Source organism: Vulpes lagopus, chromosome 10 (assembly GCF_018345385.1).
Source record: "Vulpes lagopus strain Blue_001 chromosome 10, ASM1834538v1, whole genome shotgun sequence".
In the NCBI taxonomy this organism is placed as follows: Eukaryota; Metazoa; Chordata; class Mammalia; order Carnivora; family Canidae; genus Vulpes; species Vulpes lagopus.
In genome coordinates, this window is record NC_054833.1 from 57,648,056 (window position 1) to 57,668,250 (window position 20,195).

The following is a 20,195-nucleotide window of genomic DNA, read 5'->3' on the forward strand; positions in this document are numbered from 1 at the left end:
GCGGCAAGAGAGCAATTTTTTAAAAAATATTTTACTTATTTATTCGAGAGAGAAAAAGAGAGAGAGACTATGAGCAGGGGGAGGGGCAGACAGAGATGCAGAGGAAGACACAGGCTCCCTATGGGGAGCCAGATGTGGGACTCGACCCCAGGACCCCAGGGTCATGACCTAAGCCCAAAGCAGACGATTCACCACAGAGCCCCCCCAGGGCCCCCAAGAGGGCAACCTTAAGAAGGCCTGATTTCCAGAAGTTACCGCGGTGCAGATTCAAGTCAGACTAATTTGAACATAGAAAGCCCTGGACCCTGGTGGGACAGCCTGGGGATTATCCGCCCATGTTGGCCTTTCATAGGAACTAGCATTATTTGAATAAAATAAAAATAAATAAAATGAAATTGAAAGTGTCTAATGTGCTCCTAAGAGGCCCTGATGCCAGGAGCAAAGACAGCACCAGAAATGGAACTAAATGCCGAGATTCAATCGGAGAAGGACAAACATTATATGTTCTCATTCATTTGGGGAATATAAATAATAGTGAAAGGGAATAGAAGGGAAGGGAGAAGAAATGGGTAGGAAATATCAGAAAGGGAGACAGAACATAAAGACTCCTAACTCTGGGAAACGAACTAGGGGTGTGGAAGGGGAGGTGGGGTGGGGGTGAATGGGTGATGGGCACTGAGGGGGACACTTGATGGGATGAGCACTGGGTGATATTCTGTAAGTTGGCAAATTGAACACCAATAAAAAATAAATTTATTATTAAAAAAAAAAAAAGAAAAAAAGAAATGCCGAGATTCAGAGGCGTGCCTTGGGGTCCTCCGGGTGAGTAAAGTGGGATGCGGGATGGGCTTGGATTTGAGGCATGGACTGTGCTGGGGTGCCATCTGGTGGCCATAGGACAGACGGACGAGGAGCACGGTGGGCACTGATCAGTGAGCATCAGCCCACTGGCCCCAGGAAATGGGAGTGTCAGGAAGCCAACAAGCACACCTTTGGGGCCAGGTGGGGACACATACAGCAGCTCAGGGGTCTGGGGGAGTGAGGGGTGCAGCCCCATAGGATGGGAGAAAACAAGCCTCTGCCATGGGGAAGGGGGGGATGGAAATCATCCCAAGAGGATAAGAGAGCCGGTGCAAAGGCCTTGGGATAAGAGCATTGTCCGTGTGTTCAAAGAACAGAGAGGAGGCCAGAGGGGACAGACTTAAGAGAGAAAGTCCGAGAGGCATCAGGGACCAGATCATACAGGGCCCCATGAGCCACTGGAGGGACTTAGGCTTTCACTCCAAGAGAAATGGGAAGTGTCACAAGGGTTTGAGCAGAGATGTGACGTGGCCTAGTTTGTGTTTTAAGTGGGTAATTGTGCCTGCCAGATGGACAGGAAACAGGTGAGGGACAATGTCAGAGTTTGGGCATATAGGAGGACGCCACACCGTGACAGCAGGGAAGCGAGCACAGCTGGCAGGGTGGGGAGATTGGGAGCCACCCTAGGGCTGGGCCAGGCATCCAGGGCAGCCAGTCCCCCACCCCCCACCCCCTAGCAGCCATCAGAGAATCCAGGTTCCCACAGGGAGGCTCCGTCCCCTGGGGGGGGTGGGGAGTGATGGGCAGAGGGAAGCGCACCTGCTCCAGGTGAGTCTTGCTCCCTCGGGGTCTGGACGGGATCAGGGCCAATTTGATGGCTTTTATTCAGTATAAAGCTGCATCACCTCTGGGGCCACCTCTGGGCCTCTATCCCAGGAGACAGGAGCCATACCCCAGGGTGCTGGCTGCAGGATCCTTCAAGGACGATATAGTGACAAAGATGAGCATGGTGTGCGACAAACACATTGTGTACAGCTCACGTAGTCACACGTGCAGGGCTGTGTCTGTCTGTCTGTGTCTGTCACAGAGAGTCCTGGGGAACGTGGTGGGCTCTGTAGTGACCGAAGTCATCCTGGTGAAACCAAACTCCTACAACACTGGTGCCATTAAAACTAAAGCCACATGGGTATGTCTGGGTGGCTCCATGGTTGAGTGTCTGCTTTGGGCTCAGGGCGTGACCCCGGGGTCCTGGGATCAAGTCCCACATCAGGCTCCCCACAGGGAATCTGCTTCTCCCTATGCCTGTGTCTCTGCCTCTCTCTGTCTCTGTGTCTCTCATGAATAAATAAATAAAATCTTAAAAAAAAAAAAAAAGTCAAAGCAGGAGAGGTTTCATGGAAGAGGTGCCACTCCGGTATTGGCCCTTAAGAAGTGAGTAGGATTTCGGCAGGTGCAATCTTACAAACGGGGATGGGGGTGAAGAGATCCACAGACCGTAAGCACCTGCAAAATCTCCAAGAGCTCCGCGTGCCGCATCCCTGTGCACACCCATCCTCGCTTGGTCTCATATCCTACAAGCTGATGTTACTATACCCGTCATACAGATGCTGACACCTGAAGGCCAGCAAGGTAAGTGACTCAGCCAAGATGACAGAACCTCAAAGGGCAGAGCCAACCTGGTTGCGAAGCCTGTGCTTCCCCATCTGACCTCTGACCTGGAACTTACTGCCCTAGAGGAAGGAAGGGCCTGGACCGGGGTGTCAGACAGCTGGCCCCCTGCTCTGGCCAAGCCACTGCCCCACGGGGTGATATAAGCAGGTCCCCTTGCTTCTCTGGGCCTCTGCGTGCCCCCTAATTCTCATGCCCCATCCCAGCCACCAAAAGGCCTGACGTTAGATTAGTCCAGGACGCGCACACCCCAAGTCTGAGAGCCTCAGGGCACCAACACTGACACGTGGGCTCGCACCCCAACTCAGACACCCAGGAGAAGAGGGGACAAGGCAGCAGGCAGCCACAGAGGTCTCTGGGCTTGCGTGCACTTGGGGGGCATACATCTCTGCTCCTGTCCTACTCTATCAGCTTCTCTCTCTCTCTCTCTCCCTCTCTCCCTCTCTCTCTCTCTGCATGGCCTTCGCCTACAAGACCCGAGGTCTCCCTTATCACCCAGGATCCGAGCAGCTCCCCTTGTGATTAATCAAAAAGTAAACATTTGGGGTTTGCCCTAAAATGTGAATATCTAGGGACCCAGCTCCTAAAGCCCTCAGGATCTCAGTCTGTGTGCTAACAACATGGCAGGTGGCAGCCCCCCCACCCAGACCCCAGAGCTGCAGGGTTGAGGGTGCTGCTCACCCAAACACCAAGGCAGGATCTCCAGGCAGAGGGGCCCAGGGAAAGCAGAACCCCAAGGCCAACATCTGAATCAATCGCACATATGAAATAGAAGAAGAGCCACAAAACCCCTAAATACTGGGGGTTCTGAGTTTCCATTTTGGTGGGCATGTGGGGTGGTCTCGGGGGGGCTGAGATGCGCCAATCCTGAGCAGTTCGTGTCAGAAGTGAATGGAGTGGCAGGACGCCGTGCTGGGGACGGGATCCGGAGAGTCAGTGTCATGGGTGTCCCTCTGCACACCTTCCCTTCCACTGTCCAGCACCTCAGGGTCCCCCACCCAGGGGCTCAATCCCGCCAATCTAGCAGCCAAGCGAGGCTCAGAGGAGGGAAGGGGCTGCCAGAGGACACGCTATGCAGGGAGCCTCCTGCAATCAAGGCATCTCCAGAAATGGTTATGCAACAGGTGATGGGCCGGTGAATGTCGCTGCCCCAGCACCCCCTGACTCCTGCCAGTCCGACAAAAGAGGAAGACAGCCTGTGCCCAAGTCCCCTGAGGCCTGGCTCCGGGGCGATGGGGAAGCGGGGGAGCCCTTCCGCTCTCGGGCAGGAAGCCAAGGGCCCGGACAGCAGGCAGCCCCCCAACCCCCTGGGCAGGGAAAGCACACCCAGGCACCTCCAGGAAAGGGCAGGGGCTGGGAATGCACACCTGGCTGCTCCTGGGACAGGGCAGGGGCCGGGAGGGCTTGGGTACAGCCTTTCAGTCAGGAGTTGCCCTGGTGACATGGTGGCTCACGGGGCCCCACCCATCCTAAATGCCCCCACACCCTCCCCCAGGCTGACGTCCACCTGCCCCAGAGCCCACGCCTTGGGGCAAGTAGCCACCAGCTCCAGCTCCGGTGACAGGCTCGTGGGGGGCGCTGGGTGTCCCATGGGCCTACGCCCCCACTGCGGAGGTGGCCCCGCCCCTGGTCCGGAACACCCAGCCCAGTTTCCTCTGGGTGACTCAGCGTGTGGTGCTCGCTCCGGGGCCTGCGCCAAGGCAGATCTCCTGTCGGTGTCCCACCACCCAGAGGGGCCCCAAGAGGCCAAGTCGTGCTCGGCCCAGAGCTCAGTCCACTCCTCAGTACCACCGGGGCTCAGGCGAGGACCCCAGGAGCACAGAAGGGTGAGTGTCGGGCACATCCCGGTCCCCCACCTGTGCTCCCCTCTGCTCTCCTGGCCGCAGCCCTGCGCACCCTGCCGTTCCTCTTCTGTGTCTCCTGGGCCCTCCGGGCTCCTCCTTCTGGGGGCCTCTCCTCCCACACTCCTTGGCTCCCCGCACCTGCACAATGGGACTCTGAGTGCTGAACAGGAGTTCACCAGGCACAGAGGAATGATCCCAGGGGACAGCCTTGCACTAGTCAGGGGATGGGCAGAGGGGGAAGACACGCTGGCCTCTGCCCGCCTGACACCCCTCTGCACCTGCCACCAGCCTCGCCTCCGTGGACGTCGTGGAGGGCCCCCAGCAGGGTGGAGATGGCCTGCAGAGTCCAGTGGCGGCTGGCCTGGTACCTGGAGATGATGGGGAAGGAGGAGCTAAAGGAGTTCCAGATTCGGCTGCTGGAACAGCAGTTCTGGGGGGACCCCCCCCATGCCCTGCGGGCCCAGCTGGGGAAGGCACGCGGCATGGAGGTGGCCTCGCGCCTGGTGGCCCAGTATGGGGAGCAGCAGGCCTGGGTGCTGGCCCTCCGCACTTGGGAGGAATTGGGCCTGAGCCGGCTCTGTGCCCAGGCCCGGGCAGAGGCAGGCTTGATGTCGGGTGAGTACAAACACCCCCCTGTCCACTGGCCATCTCCCGGCCCCCTACCTCCTGGGGACCCCCACCCCTGAACCCCCTGCTAGGCCTTCCTCTGGGCAGAGACTCGGGACCCCTCTCCTAGCCAGGTATGTTCCCAGGCTGCTGTGTGGTCCCTACGGCACCTGGAAAGAAAGGGCTGGTGTCCAGAAGGGCGAGGGTGGGATAAGCCCCCAGCTCCCCGGGGAGCACCTGCCCCACCTGGGACATAAGCTCCTGGCTCTCAGGGCCCCTGCCTGGCCTGGGTTGTAAGCCCCCAGCTCCCAGGTACACCTGCCCCACCTGCATTGTAAGCGCAGACTCAGGATTCAGGGGTAGCAGGCGCCAGCCCAGCACTTCCCCATTGGGCAAGCCCCTCAGGCCTCTCTGCCTCTGTTTCTGCATCCGTGAAACGGGAGTGTGAGAGCCGTCTCTGTGGACTGTGAGAGCACTAACGAGATAATGTGCATGAGACCCTTAGCACAGAGCCCGATGCCTCATGAGTCTCCATAAACACAGTCCCGGCCCCTCCCGGTGACAAACCCTGCCACCCGCATCTGCCTCCCGCAGCCACACACCCCCCATCCCCCGGTTCCCCGATGGCACCCAGCATGCAGTCCCCAAACTCACCTATCTCCACTGAGGTGCTGAGGTTCGTCCAGGACCCAAGGACAAGGAATTCGGGACAGCCACTGCCGCCACTGCTGCTGAACACATCTGGACACATGTGGAATGGTAAGCCTGGCTGTGCCAACCCGGGCACCCCTACGGGTCCCTCCCCCAAGTAAGCGTGTGGCTGCATGGGGCTCTCAGTAGACGACAGATGAAGGAAAAGGATGGGGGAGCCAGGCTGGGACAGTGGAAGCAGAAGGCCTACAAATGATCTTCTGAGAGGTTCCAGTGTTGAGTGAAACCCCATCCCAACTGAGAGATGGGGACCCACGACCCAGGCAAGGTGAGCAGCTGGTCTTACCCTGCCAGGTGTCACATGGGACATGGCCCTTGCCCAGGCAGAGCTAAGCTGGATATCCTGGTGGATTCCCAGGATCCCTGGGGTCAGAGTGGTCTAGAAAGTTCCAAGGTGGACTCTGCTCCCCAGATGCACCCCGAGGGGAGGGCAGGCGCATTCCTCAGCCCCACGTAGTTCCCTCTCCCAACTTCTCTTATTTCAGCTTCCACCATCCTGAGTCACCCAGGCCAAAGCACTCTTATTTTTTTTTTTTTTAAGATTTATTTTGAGAGAGGGGGTGGGGTGGCAGGGAGGAGCAGAAGAAGAAAATCCCAAGCAGATACCCTCTTCCTGCCCCCATCCCCCGGCCTGAGCACAGAGGCCATCAAGGGCCTCGATCTAACAACCCTGAGCTGAAATCAAGAGCCTGACACTCAACCCCTGGCACCACCACCCCAGGCACTCCCACCCAGGCCTAGATCTTAACCACACCCTGCCTCTTCCTCTTCTCTTCCCAGTCCCAAGTGGCTACCTCGGGCTGGTGCACGCTCACCCATGCAGATGAGGCTGGAACCTAGAACCAGCCGTTCCTGCCACCACTCTGGGGAAGTCCCCACTGCTAATCTCATAGCTCTTCTGCTCTCCCCCCTTTGCCTCTACACCCCCAAGCTCCAGCTCCACTGCCCTCATTCCCCCTGACCTCATCTGCTTGGTGTGTGATGAAGCAAGTTGCTTCTTCCCCCTCCCCAGCCTATGTCTCACCTTCCCCGCCCAAGCCCTTGAGCATGCAGTGCAGCCCTGCTGACGTGCTGTTGCAAAGAGGGTCCAACTGGTCCCATCTCACCGCACAAAGGCCCCATGGTGTCCCCGCCAGCACCCCCATCCCCTGCCATCCCACACAGTGCCATGTCCCCCTGGCTCAACCCTGTGATGACCGCGACGCAGGGCAGTTCTGCTCGGCGGCCCCAACTAGCTGGTGCCAGGCTTAGATACCACCTGGTAAGCACCTATCCGTCCTGGGAAGGAGGCGCTGACCCCACCGGGAGGCTTATCAGAATCTCTTTGCCCAGGGCAGGCTGGGTGGCTCAGTGGTTTAGCGTCACCTTCATCCCAGGATGTGATCCTGGGGTCCTGGGATTGAGTCCCGCATCGGGCTCCCTGCATGGAGCCTGCTTCTCTCTCTGCCTGTGTGTCTGCCTCTCTCTCGCTCTGTGTCTCTCATGAATAAATAAATAAAATCTTTAAAAAAAAAAAAAAAAGAATCTCTCTGCCTTATAATAGATGTTCTCACCCGAAGGACATTTCAGAGCAGCGAGTAAGACAATAAAATTGTCTATATCTTTAGGACTCTTTTTGGCAATAGTATTATCGAGATAGAATTCACTCATTTAAAGGGTACAACCCAGTGGTGTATCGTATAGACAGAGTTGTGCGACCCTTGGCAGCATCAATGTTAGAACGTTGTCACCGTCCTCTAAAGAAACAACACCTGGGGCACTTGGGTCGCTCAGCGGTTGAGCATCGGCCTTCAGCTCAGGTTGTGACCCTGGGATCCTGGGATCGAGTCCCATATCAGGCTCCCCGCATGGAGCCTGCTTCTCCCTCTGCCTGTGTCTCTGCCCCTCTGTCTCTCAGTCTCTCAGGAATAAATACATAAAATCTTTTAAAAAGAAAAGAAAAAACAGCACCTTACAGTATTTTAAATCCAGGATTCCTGGGCAGCCTCGGTGGCTCAGCGGTTTAGCGCCACCTTCAGCCCAGGGCGTGATCCTGGAAACCTGGAATTGAGTCCCAGGTCGGGCTCCCTGCATGGAGCCTACTTCTCCCTCTGTCTGTGTCTCTGCCTCTCTCTCTCTCTCTCTCTCTCTCTGTGTGTCTCTCATGAAGAAATAATTTTTTAAAAAAAATTTTAAATTTTACTTTTAATTTTTTTAAAATCAAAAAAAATAAATAAATCCAGATTCCCAACACCCATCCCAAAGGTTCGCAGTGAGAGTTCAGAGCAGATGGATGCTTGGCATACAGCACTGTCCTTCCCATCCTTCCCCCAGAAGACCCTTCCTCGTGCAAGTACCAAGGCCTTCCAGACTCCCCAGAGTTTCAAGGTTCACCACACCAGGAGTCACCCAGTGCCCCCATGCCCACGGCAGTGCTAGGGGGCTGGGAGGCCCCACCTCAGCCCAGCCCAGTGCCCGGGAAGCAGGAGGCACCCAAGGCTGGGTGGCCCGTGGCTGGAACATCTGGAAACCACAACCCAGGTGAGGTCTTGTGGAGCTCCTGGAGAGGGGTGAACGGTGCCGAGGTGCGGGCCGGGTGGGTGGGCTGAGGACGGGGGTCGTGAGTCCAACCAAAATGTGCTCCTGGCTTCCCTCCATCGGGCTGAGCTGCTGCTTCTCAGTGGCCCCTGGAAATTACGGTGCAGGTGTGTTACCTCATACAGGATACAAATCAGGCTCTGTGCCCAGTGCTCCCCTTGCACGCTCGCTCAGATGTCACAGACCTCACTGCTGGGGAGAAATGTCTCCACCCCCCCCACCCCCCATTGCACAGGCGAGCGAAATAGATCTCAAACAGGTAAGACAACACAGTTTCTGGAGGCAGGGAACTCTCTGATGCCGCAGTCCTCATCTTTAACCTCCACATCACATGCCCTCTGCTGTCTGGGTGAGGAGGACAGTCCTGGGCTCACAGGCTCACTGACGCCACCCAGGATCTTAGCCACCGCCAACCTGTCCCGTTAGAGCTGACCCCAATGTCAAGGGATGTGCACCCTTGACACCTGAGGCATGGTAGGTTGAAAGGGTACTTTCCGAATCCGGGTAGAAGTAAACTTGTGGGGCTTGGTCCTGAAATGTGTCGGGCCAAAGCTCAAAGTGATGGACTGAATTAGGTCATTACACCACATCTGTCCAGAAAAGGAAGGAAGGGAGGGAGGGAGGAAGGGAAAGAGGAGGGAGGAAGCAAGGAAGGGAGGGAGGAGAGAGGGAGAAAGCGAGGAAAGAAGAAAGGAAGGAAGGACGGGCTTTTTACATAGAACATTTTACAGAAACATACATGTGTAAAAACCTTAAAATGAAGCAAGTATGAAAGCCACAAAGACTAATTATCTGCAAACCATTAACTATTCATTGATTTCAGGCTCCCGAGCCACCAGGGCAGAAAGGGAAATGTAATAGGGTCACATAATACTTGTTGCTCAAAAAAAAAAAAAATCAAGAGAAACAGAAGTTTCCCCCTGATTCTAAAGTCCCAATGTTTCCCAGCTTCCTTAGGGTGTAATCGGCTAATAGACTGGGATTCAAAGTGTCCCCAGTGATGATTCGACAGACTTGCACGTTGTGAAATGATCAGCACAGTCCAGGTCACTAGCACATCCATCACTTCACATACCCATGTGCGTGCATATGCATGTGCGGCCCACGGTGAGAACCCATAAGGCCTGCTCTCTCCACAAACCTCCAACGTGCAGCACATAACTGTATGGTCACCAAGCTGTACACTAGGCCCTCAGGACTTAGTCACCTCCTAACTGAAGGTTTGTCCCCGTTCCCCGTACCCCTAGCCCCTGGCCTCCCGCATTCCACTCTCCTCCGCTTCTATATGTTGGACTTCTGGGTTTTCTTTCTTTTTCTCTTTCTTTTTCTTTTTCTTTTTCTTTTTCTTTTCTTTTTCTTTTTCTTTTTTTTTTTAACATCCCACACTGAAATGATCCTATATATTTCTCTTTCTCTGTCTGCCCTATGTTACTTAGCATCATACCCACCCACCCCCCAAGCTCATCCATGTTATCACAAATGGCAGAATTTCCTTCTTTTCCATGACTGAGTTCCCTGTACATATATGTGCCCCATTTCCTCTGTCCATGTAGCCGCCGGAGGACACACCAAGGCTGTTCCCATGTCTTGCCTATTGTGACGAATGCTGCAGTGAGTGTGCGGGTGCAAGGCATCTTCAGGACAATCGATTCTTTGTTTCTTTGTAAATACCCAGAGGTGGAATCCCTGGGTCCTATGGTAGTTCTATTTTTTTTTTTTTTTGAGGAAATTCTACACTGTGGTCCTCCTTCCCACCAACAGCACGCGACGGTTCCCTTTTCTCCACCTCCTCGCTGACATTTGTTATCTCTTGTGTTTGGTTTTTGTTTTTTTAAATCACTTGTGCTTTTGACGACAGCCTCCCAGACAGGAGTGAGGTGCTATTTCATACACATTTCCCTGGCGATGAGTGATGTTGAGAACCTCTTCGTGTACCCTTTGGCCATTTGCACATCCCCTTTGGGAAAAAATGTCTATTCGTCTCCTTTGCTCATTTTTAATCAGATTATTTGGGTTGTTTTGTGGTTAGGTTTGCAATTTTGTTGTTCGGTTGTATGCGTTCTTCATATACGTCATATATCAATCCCTTACCTGATATGTGGTTTACAAATATTTTCCTCCATTCTATAGGTTGCCTTTTCATTTTGTTGATCATTTCCTTTGCAGTCCAGAAGCATTCGGATTCAATGTGCTCCCACTTTTGTATTTTTGCTTCTGTTTCTTGTACTTTTGGTGTTATATCCCAAAATTATTATCAAGGACCTTTTCCTCTATATTTTCTTCTAGGAGTTTTATGGCTTCAGAACTTACATTTAGGTTCTGAATCCATTTTGTGCTAATTTCTGTGAGTGCTGTAAGGTAGGAGTTCAGTTTCACTCTTTTGCACATAGATATGCGGTTTTCCAACATCATGTATTGAAGAGATGATCTTCTCCTCATTGAATATCTCGGCTCCCTTGTCAAATATCATTAACCATATATGTGTGGGTTTATTTCTGGGCCTTCAGTTCTGTTGCATTGATCTATGTGTCTCTTTTTTTTTTAAGATTTTTTATTTATTTATTCATGAGAGACACAGGGGAGGGGGCACACATACAATCAGAGACAGAAGCAGGCTCCATGCAGGGAGCCCAACACGGGACTCGATCCCGGGTCTCCAGGATCAAGCTCTGGGCTGAAGGCAGTGCTAAACCCCTGAGCCACCTGGGCTACCTTTATGCAAGTACCATACCTTTTTAATGACTGCAGCTTCGTAATAGTGTTTGAAATCAGGAAGTGTGATGGCTCCCAGCTTTGTTCTTTTTTCTCAAGATTGCTTTGGCTGTGAGGTTTCTGTGATTTTGTAAGAATTTTAGGACTGCATTTTTTTCATGTGTATGAAAAATGCCATTGGAATTTTGATGGGGATACCACTGAATCTGTAGATTGCTTTGGGTCATATGGACTTTTTAACAATATTAATTCCTCCAATCCAGGAATGCAGAATATCCTTCCACTTATTTGTGTCTTTAACACAAATAAGGATTGGCTTTAATTCTTTAAATATTTTGTAGAATTCATCAGGGGAGACATCCGGTCCTGGGTGCTCTTTGTCGGAGGATGCTTATTTACTGATTCAATCCCCTTACTGGTTACAGGTCTGTTCCATTTTCGTAATTCTTCATGATACAGTCTTGGAGGTTGTATGTTTCTAGGGATTTATCCATTTTTTTTCTAGTTTTCCACTTTGTTGTCATATGATGACTCACAGCAACCTCATGACCCTTTGTCTCTTCACTTTCAACTGTAATGACTCCCCTTTCTGGTTGTTTTTGAGTCTTTTCTCCTTCTTTTTATTTTCTTAGTCTAGCTAAAGGTTTGTCTATATTGTTTATCTTTTTTAAAAAAAATTACTTCTTCAGGGCAGCCCAGGTGGTTCAGCAGTTTAGCGCCACCTTCAGCCCAGGGCCTGATCCTGAGAACGGGATTGAGTCCCATGTCAGAATCCCTGCATGGGGCCTGCTTCTCCCTCTGCCTGTGTCTCTGCCTCTCTCTCTCTCTCTCTATCTGTGTGTGTGTGTCTCTCATGAATAAATAAATAAAATCTTTTTTAAAAATTACTTCTTAGTTTGGTTTGTCTTTTGTTTCTCTAGCCTCTCTCATTTATTTCTGCTCTGATCTTTGTTATTTCCCTCCTTCTGCTAATTTTGGGCCTAGTTTACTTTCTCTAGTTCCTTGCAGTGTAAAGTTAGACTGTTTATTCGAAGTCTTTCATTCTTCTTAACGTAGGCATACATCACTATAAACTTTCCTCATAGACTTCCGTTTGCTGCAGACCTCTTGACCTCTAATTCTGCCCCTGGGGATATGTTTTGGTATGCTGTATTTGGACTTTCATTTGTCTCAAGATACTTTTTTATTTCCCTTTTAATTTGTTTTTTTAACCCATTGATCATTTGAGAAGGTTGTTTAGTTTCTGCTTATTTGTGTATTTTCCCAGTTTCCTCCTTTTAGTGATTCCTAATTTCATATCACTCTGGTTGGAAAAAATACTTGATATAATTTCAGTTTCTCAAACTTGTTGAGACTTGTTTTATGATCTGTCCTGGAGAATGACCTATGTGCATTTGAGAAAAACATGCATTCTGCTGCTATTGGCTGGAGGGTCCTTTAGGTCTAATACACATGTTCTATTTGGTCTAATGTATGGTTCAAGTCCAGTATTTCCTGTCTGGATCACCTCTCCTTGTTGAAAGTGGGGTATTAGAAGTCCCCTGCTGTTATTGTGCTGCTATCTATTCCTGCCTACACATCTTTTAATATTTGCTTTGATAAATTTAGGTGTATAAATTTAATAATACATTATTTTATAATGTATAATTATTATATAATGAATATTATTATATAATGATGAATTATTATATAATGATATTCTTTTCCTCTTATTGTACTTTTTTAAAAAAGATTTTATTTATTTATTCGAGAAAGAGAGAGGCAGAGACACGAGGAGAGAGAGAGAAGCAGGCAGAGGGAGAAGCCAGTTCCATGCAGGAAGCCTGACGTGGGACTCAGTCCCGGGTCTCCAGGATCACACCCTGGGCTGAAGGTGGCACTAAACCTCTGAGCCACCCAGGCTGCCCTCTTATTGCACTTTTTGACATAAAGTCTATTCTGTCTAATATAAGTATAGCTACTCCTGCTCTATTTTAGTTTCCATTTGCTTGGAATATCTTTTTCCATCCCTTCACTGTAGCCTAAGTGTGTCCTGAAAGCTGAAATGAGTCTCTTTTAGACAGTATGTAGTTGGGTCTTGTTTTGGTTTTTTTCAGGTTTGTTTGTTTTGTTTTTTTGTACTTTAATCTATTCAGACACTATGTCTCTTTTTTTTTTTTTTTTTTTTTAGACACTATGTCTCTTGATTGGAGAATCCATATACATTTAAAGTAATTATTGATAGGTAAGGATTCACTGTTACCATCTTGTTTATTGTTTTCTGGCTATTTTTGCCATTCTTTTATTCTATTCTTATTCTCTTGCTGTCTTCCTTTGTGATCTGATGATTTTCCATAGAGGTATGCTTTGATTCCTTTCTCTTCATCCTATGTGTATCTACAATAGGTTTTTGCTTTGTGGCTACCATGAGGCTTACATAAAGCATCTTATAGATTTAGCAATCTATTTTAAGATGATAACAACATAATTATGATCACATACAAAATTCTACCATTTAACTTCCATACATGCACACACACATTTTATATTCTTGATGTCATAATTTGCATCTTTTTTATTGTGTACCCATTAACAAATTATTTTAACTAGTTATTTTTAATACTTTTGTCTTTTAGCCTTTATACTGGATTTCAGAGATTTACACATCACCATTACAGTATTAAGAGCATTCTGAATCTCACTCTACACTTGCCTTCACCAGTGAGTTATAGTTTCACGTATCTTCATGTTCACTAGTGGTTATGAGTTTTTGTTTGTCTAGGAAAATACCTCACTTTCGTTTCTGAAGAACTGCTTTGCCAGGTCAAGTACTTTTGGTTGGCAGTCTTTTCTCAGGGCTTTGAATGATACATCAGCCCACTCTGTCCTGGCCTGCAAAGTTTCTGCTGAGACATCTACTGACAGCATTACGGGAGTTCCTGGTATAGATGAGTCTGTTTTCTTGCTGCTTTCAAAATTCTATCTCTGGGCTTTTTGTTGTTACTTTGTTTTTTGTTTTGAGGTGTTTTTGTTTGTTTGTTTTTTTTGCAGTTTTATTATATGTATATGGGAAATCCTCTTTGGGTTGAATCTGTATGGGGACCTATGAGCCTCATGTACCTGGATGTCCATATCTTTCCCCAGCCATGGGAAATTTTTAGTCACTATTTCTTTGATAAGCTTTCTGTCCCTTTCCCTTTCTCTTCTCCTTCTGGGACTCCCATTATGCAAATATTACTTTACTCGGTAGTGTCCCATAATTCACATAGGCTTTCTTCACTCTTTTTTATGCTTTATTCTTCATCCTTCTCTGATGGGATGGTCACAAATGACCTGCCTCCAAGTTTACAGGGTCTTCCCTGCCTCCTTAGGCTTGATCACATGTATTATTGATGCTCTCCCTGCCTCCTTAGGCTTGATCACATGTATTATTGATGCTCTCCATGTTTATTTTTTCATTTCATTCATTGTATTCTTCAGCTCCAGAATTTCTACTTGTTTCTTTTTTATGATTTCTGTCCCTCTGTTGAACTTCTTTTGTTCACATGTCATTTTCCTAGTTTCACTGAATTGGCTCCCTGTGTTTTCACATAGCTTTCTGAGCTTCCTTGAAATAATTATTTTGAATTCTTTGTCTGGCAATTCACAGATCTCCATTGGTGGAGGGTGGTGATTGCTGGAAAAGTATTATGTTCCTCTGGGATGTCATGTTTCCTTATCATCTCATGTTTCTTGCAGCTTGGTGTTGATATCTGTGCATTTGATGAAGTTTTCACCTCATCCAGACTTTATGGACTGATTTTGGTGGGGAAATGCCTCATCTGTGGGTGGAAGTGAAGGCACAGACTGGGTAGAGGTCACAGTTCTGATTCCAGAAAGGCTCTAGTGATTTCCATATAGTTTCATCATCTGAGGTCAGTGTCAGTGAAGATGGAAGTGGTCCTTGACAGCCAAGGCTGCTGGGGACCTCCTGACGTCTTATCCTGCCCCTGTGGATATTATGGCCAAGAGGATCCCATTTGGCACTGGTTCCAGCTTGGAGGCACCCTCATGGTGGCGTTCTGATGCACAGTCACGTACAAAGGAACCACAGAGCTGGAGTTCAAAGCATGAATGCACACAGAGCATTCACAGCTCTGGGGTCCCAGCCTTGTATAGACTTGGGGAGGCTAGGCCCCTCGTACCAACAGCACTTTCGGGAAGGGGGGCTCAGCATTATCTCTCTCCTACCCCTCATACCTGCCCAGAGGAGTCCATTGTGGCAATGGCTGTTAGGGTACCTCCATGGCAGAAGCCTCTGGCATCCACTATATAGCAGGCCACTGAAGTCCACACCTACAAACACTATGGGGTCCTCTTGCAGAGAGTCCATAGTAGGATCACTGAGGTCTTCAGCTGCAAAGACTGCTGGTTCCTCCCTAGAGCAGACCCCTAGGCACCACAATGGCACCTGTTGTATGGCTGATATTTGTCATCCTCACCCTTCTTCATTGTCCCTACCCTTCCCCAGATGTCTATGCGAGGCTGATCGCGCCAGTAATCCTTTTATTTTGTGGTTATCCTTTTTCTGCACTGTGTTGCTGTAGGTTCTTAACTGAGTTATTGGGCCCACCTGAAGCTATTTGCATTCACGAATAGGTAGCTATCTAATTGTTTTGTGTGTGGTGGGATACAATTACTCCTACTCCCCATCCTGCTAATGTCAGTTCCCCCCAATTCTAAATTATAAAAGACTGCCTTAGCTGGGAAACATGAATAAAATAATATCCCAACAACAGTTCCATAGCAAGTGCAAAACCCACACGGTGTTACTTTTGACATACAAAGAGTAAAAGTAGGCAAGGTTTTGTGTACAAGAGAAAACAGTAATATTTTAGGCTTTTGGGGGCACACAGGCCCTACGGCAACTCTTTCACTCTCCATCGTAGCCTCAAAGAAGACATAAACAATATCTAATCCAGTAGGCATGGCTGTGATGCCATGAAACTATATGGACACTAAATTCTGAATTTTATTAAATTTTCACATGCAGTGAGAAGTTCTTTTTATTTTTTTCACCTGTTTAAAAATGTTAGCAACCATTCTTAGGTTATAGGTTATACAGCAGGTGTCCAGCTGGATTTGGCTGGTGTTTGCTAACCCCCATCCAAGTGTATTATTAGAGGTACTGGTGGTAGAGGGAGGATTTTTAGAATATAACTGAATAAAGAGGGTTTAGGTCTGTGGCACGCTAACAGATCCACGGGATGTTCTGGAGAACATGGCACCAAGAAAAAACTAAGCCCTCTCTAAGGAACTCAGGCAGATGCAGGGCCCTGAGTGGGGCAACCCATAGCCAGGACCCAGAGTGGCCACACTGATGATCCTAGAAGATTGTCAAATTTCCAGAAATGTTCTCACAAGTGACAATAAAAACAGGTCTATAGGTTATGACTTCAGAGATGGAAGTGACCCTTACCTCTGAAGTCAATCTATGCCTTTAACATCCAATGCAAATTCATTGGGTACAAATGCCTTGGGTGTTAAAGGCCTGGATTGGCCACATGTCCTACTGTCCCCCCAGATTCTTCTCAGCACACTGACAAAGGTAGGAAAGGTGCCCTCAACTCTGGAAGCCCTGCAGTTTTCCAAAATGAGCTGAGCCTCAGGACCCAAAGGAGTCACTTGTATCATCTCTAAAAGTTGCCAAAGGAGAGAAGTGAGAAGTGCCTGGTATATTCTGAGGGGAAGAAGGACATGGGGGTTTAACAATTATTCCAGGTGGAATTTAAGAGAGGATCCTGAGGCCCCTTCCTGGGGGACATGTCAGCCCCTCACAGCTCACAAAACACCTTCCCGTCTGTCTCAGGCCAGTTCCCTAAGAGGTGGACCCTGAGTGGGGGTGTGAGTACAGGTGGTTAACTGGGAAAGATACTCCCCAAAAACAATAGTAGGAGAGAGAAGAAGTGAAACAGAGAAGGAAAGAAGCCAAAGCAACCTGCCTTTTGGGGAAAGTGACCTTGGGAGGAACTGAGATTTGATGTTGCTGGGATCTATGCAGGACTGTGTAGAACACACCTCAGAGTTCTCTCTCCTCGGGGCAGGGTACCGCCACCTGCTGTTGGTCCAGGGCTCCTCCTGGAGCACTGACCCCTCCAGCATTCCTAGCCTGCTCCAACCAAGGGCTGGGAGACAACCACAGGTGCAGCCAGAAGGACATCCTTGGCCTGGGCCTCGGTGGTAGGAGCTGAAGGTACTGTCAGCAGCCAACGTTATCTCCTTCTGTCCTCTGTGACCTCCTACAAAGACATGTCACGACCCCCCGTTTACGGGTAAAGAAACTGAGGCCCAATTGGGCAAATGGCTTAGCCCACAGGCTTCAGGAGAACAGAGTTGTGTGTGTTTCATTCCTTCTTTACTCTCAGCCTCCGGAGCAGCACCTGGCACAGAGTAAGCCTTTGATGTATATCTACGGTGCGAAGGAAAGTCACCAGGGAATGTGATTTGGTCAGGTCAGGGAAAGCTGGGGTTTCCTTCCTGTAGCCCATGCTCCAACCACTATATAGGTGAGAACATGCCGGCATCGGCAGCCAGCAGAGCACAGTGGCTTGGAGGGGATGCCCAGAGCAGATGCTGAGTGGATTAATGAGAGAGCTCAGGGGCAGATCTGTTCCATATCTTTATGTCCCATCTTTCCCTCCCTTAACAGGAATCACAGAAATGTATCAGCACCAGAGGAGAAAGAAGCCCTACCCCACATGGTCGTGGGAAGACAAGGACCTGCACCAGATATTCATACAGCTGCTGCTTCTGCATCAGCCTTACCCTAGAGGCCACAAGTCCCTAATCAAGGGAAGATGGCACCATGGGGCAGAGAAGCAAGGACATTTGATTGAGGTTGAAGACCTATTTGGCCCAGGCCTAGGTGCCCAAACAGTCATACTGCATGGGGTTGCAGGCATCGGGAAGTCAACACTGGCCAGGCGGGTAAGGACGGCGTGGAAGGAAGGCCGGCTCTACAAGGACCGCTTCCGACATGTCTTCTACTTTAACTGCAGAGAGCTGGCCCAGTCTGAGACCATGAGCCTCACTGAGCTCATCACCAAGGCCCAGGCCGCCCCTGTACTTCCCGCTGAACAGATCCTGTCTCAGCCAGGGCAGCTGCTCTTCATCCTCGATGATTTGGATGAGCCAAGATGGGTCTTGGGGGAGCAGGAGTCGGAGCTGCATTCGTCCTGGAGCAAGCAGCGGCCAGTGTACGCACTGCTGGGCAGCTTGCTGGGCAAAACTGTGCTTCCCGAGGTGTCCCTGCTGGTTACAGTGAGGACCACAGCTCTGCGGAGGCTTGTTCCCTCCATGGGGCAGCCAAGTTGGGTGGAGGTCCTGGGGTTCTCCGAGTCCGGCAGGAGGGAGTACTTCTACAAGTATTTCAAGAACAAAAGCCAAGCCACCCAAGCCTTCAGCTTGGTTGAGTTAAACCCAACGCTGTTAACCATGTGCCTCGTGCCCTTGGTGTCCTGGCTGCTGTGCACCTGCCTGAAGAAGCAGATGCAGCGAGGAGAGGAGCTTTCACTGGGTTCATCCCAGACCACCACGGCCCTCTGGCTATACTACCTCTCCCAGGTTCTCCCAGCCCAACTCCTTGGGGCGCAGCTGAGGGGCTTCTGCTCCCTGGCCGCTGAGGGCTTCTGGCGGGGAACGAACCTGCTCAGCAGGAGGGACCTCAGGAAGCACGGGTTCGATGAGGCCACCATCTCCACTTTCTTAAAGACAGGCATCCTCCGAAAGCATCCCTCTCCTCTGAACTACCACCTGGCTCACCGCTGTCTCCAGGAGTTCTTTGCAGCCGTGTCCTGCGTGCTGGGGGGTGAGGATGGCAGAAGCCCTCACCCCGACAGCATCAGAGGGGCAGAGAAACTGCTAGAGGTGTATGAGAGACATGACCTGTTTGGGGCCCCAACCACACATTTCCTCTTTGGCCTTCTGAGTGAGCAAGGGGAGCGAGAGATGGAGGCGGTCTTCCAGTGCAAGCTGCCCTGGGAGAGGAAGCGGGACCTGCTGCGCTGGGCTGAGGCAGGGCTCTGGCCTCAGCTCTCCGCACCTCAGCCATGCTCTCTGCACTTGCTCCACTGCCTGTACGAGATTCAGGACGAGGACTTGCTGACACGGGCCATGGCCCATTTCCACGGGAGGAGCGTGTGTGTCCAAACTGGCATGGAGTTCCTGGTGTGCACTTTCTGCTTTAAATTCTGCTCCCACGTGAAAAGGCTTCAACTGAATGAGAGTCGGTGGGATGGACAAGCATGGAGGCCCTCCAGTGTGGCTCTGTGAGTCCCCCACACCACTCCGCCAGACCCATGGCGAGATCCCCCTCACCCCCGTGTGGGGCGCTGCAGCCGCTCCCACTCAGCCTGGCGCCAGGGGCCAAAGAACCCAAGTTGCCAGTGGCTTCACCAAATCTGAGCCCCGTTCCCTGACCACCTGAGAACCTCTGCAGCATCTTGCCTGTCTCTTTGACAATCGCCATCTTCTCTCCTGAGCACCTTCCTTCCCACCCCCCATGCTGGTCTGAGGTCCCCTCCACCCAGCCAGCTTGTCTCTGTTTCTCTCTTTCATGGAGAATCTACTCGCTCAGCTGCTTCAGGCAACCCCTTGGTGGCTGTTGACAATGGCATTGGCCCTGAGACATCCCCCTACCCCCATCCCCTGAGAATGTGTATGCCTGAAAGAGACTCTCTATTTTCCCCCCTGAAAAAACTGGCTTGCTTCTTTTTTGCCAGTGATGCACTATCACTCAGCCTGAATCCCACCCTGTTTGAGATGATGGAGCAGATACTTTTTTTAAAAAAAGATTTTATTGGGATCCTTGGGTGGCGCAGCGGTTTAGCGCCTGTCTTTGGCCCAGGGCGCGATCCTGGAGACCCGGGATCAAATCCCACATCGGGCTCCCGGTGCATGGAGCCTGCTTCTCCCTCTGCCTCTCTCTCTCTGTGTGTGACTATCATAAATAAATAAAAATTTTAAAAAAAAAAAGATTTTATTTATTTATTCATGAGAGACACACAGAGAGAGGCAGAGACACAGGCAGAGGGAGATGCAGGCAGGGAGCCCAATGCAGGACTCGATCCCAGGACCCTGGGATCACGCCCTGAGCCAAAGGCAGAAGCTTCATCAACAGAGATCCCGGGTGCCCCCAGTTTTTCGGCTGTGTTCGATTCTTTGGCAGAGCTGAACTATACTGTATATTTTATTTTTATATTTTATTTTTTAAGTAATCTCTACCCCTGACATCGGGCTCAAACCCATGTCCCCCAGATC

General features: G+C 50.3%; 1 protein-coding gene across 4 annotated transcripts in view; it reads left to right on the plus strand.

Moving 5' to 3' along the window:
- Positions 1–3,842: 3,842 nt before the first annotated feature.
- Positions 3,843–20,195, plus strand: part of NLRP1 (NLR family pyrin domain containing 1) — a 37,397-nt gene continuing 21,044 nt past the window's right edge. For 3 of the 4 annotated variants that reach the window (XM_041772657.1, XM_041772660.1, XM_041772659.1), the window contains exons 1-5: positions 3,843–4,295; positions 4,602–4,928; positions 5,514–5,678; positions 7,944–8,150; positions 17,587–19,204. In XM_041772657.1, coding sequence (XP_041628591.1) covers positions 4,646–4,928; positions 5,514–5,678; positions 7,944–8,150; positions 17,587–19,204 — 2,273 coding nt within the window. In that variant the 5' untranslated portion in view covers positions 3,843–4,295; positions 4,602–4,645. The remainder of the gene's footprint in view (positions 4,296–4,601; positions 4,929–5,513; positions 5,679–7,943; positions 8,151–17,586; positions 19,205–20,195) is intronic. The other variant, XM_041772658.1, reaches the window with a different exon arrangement.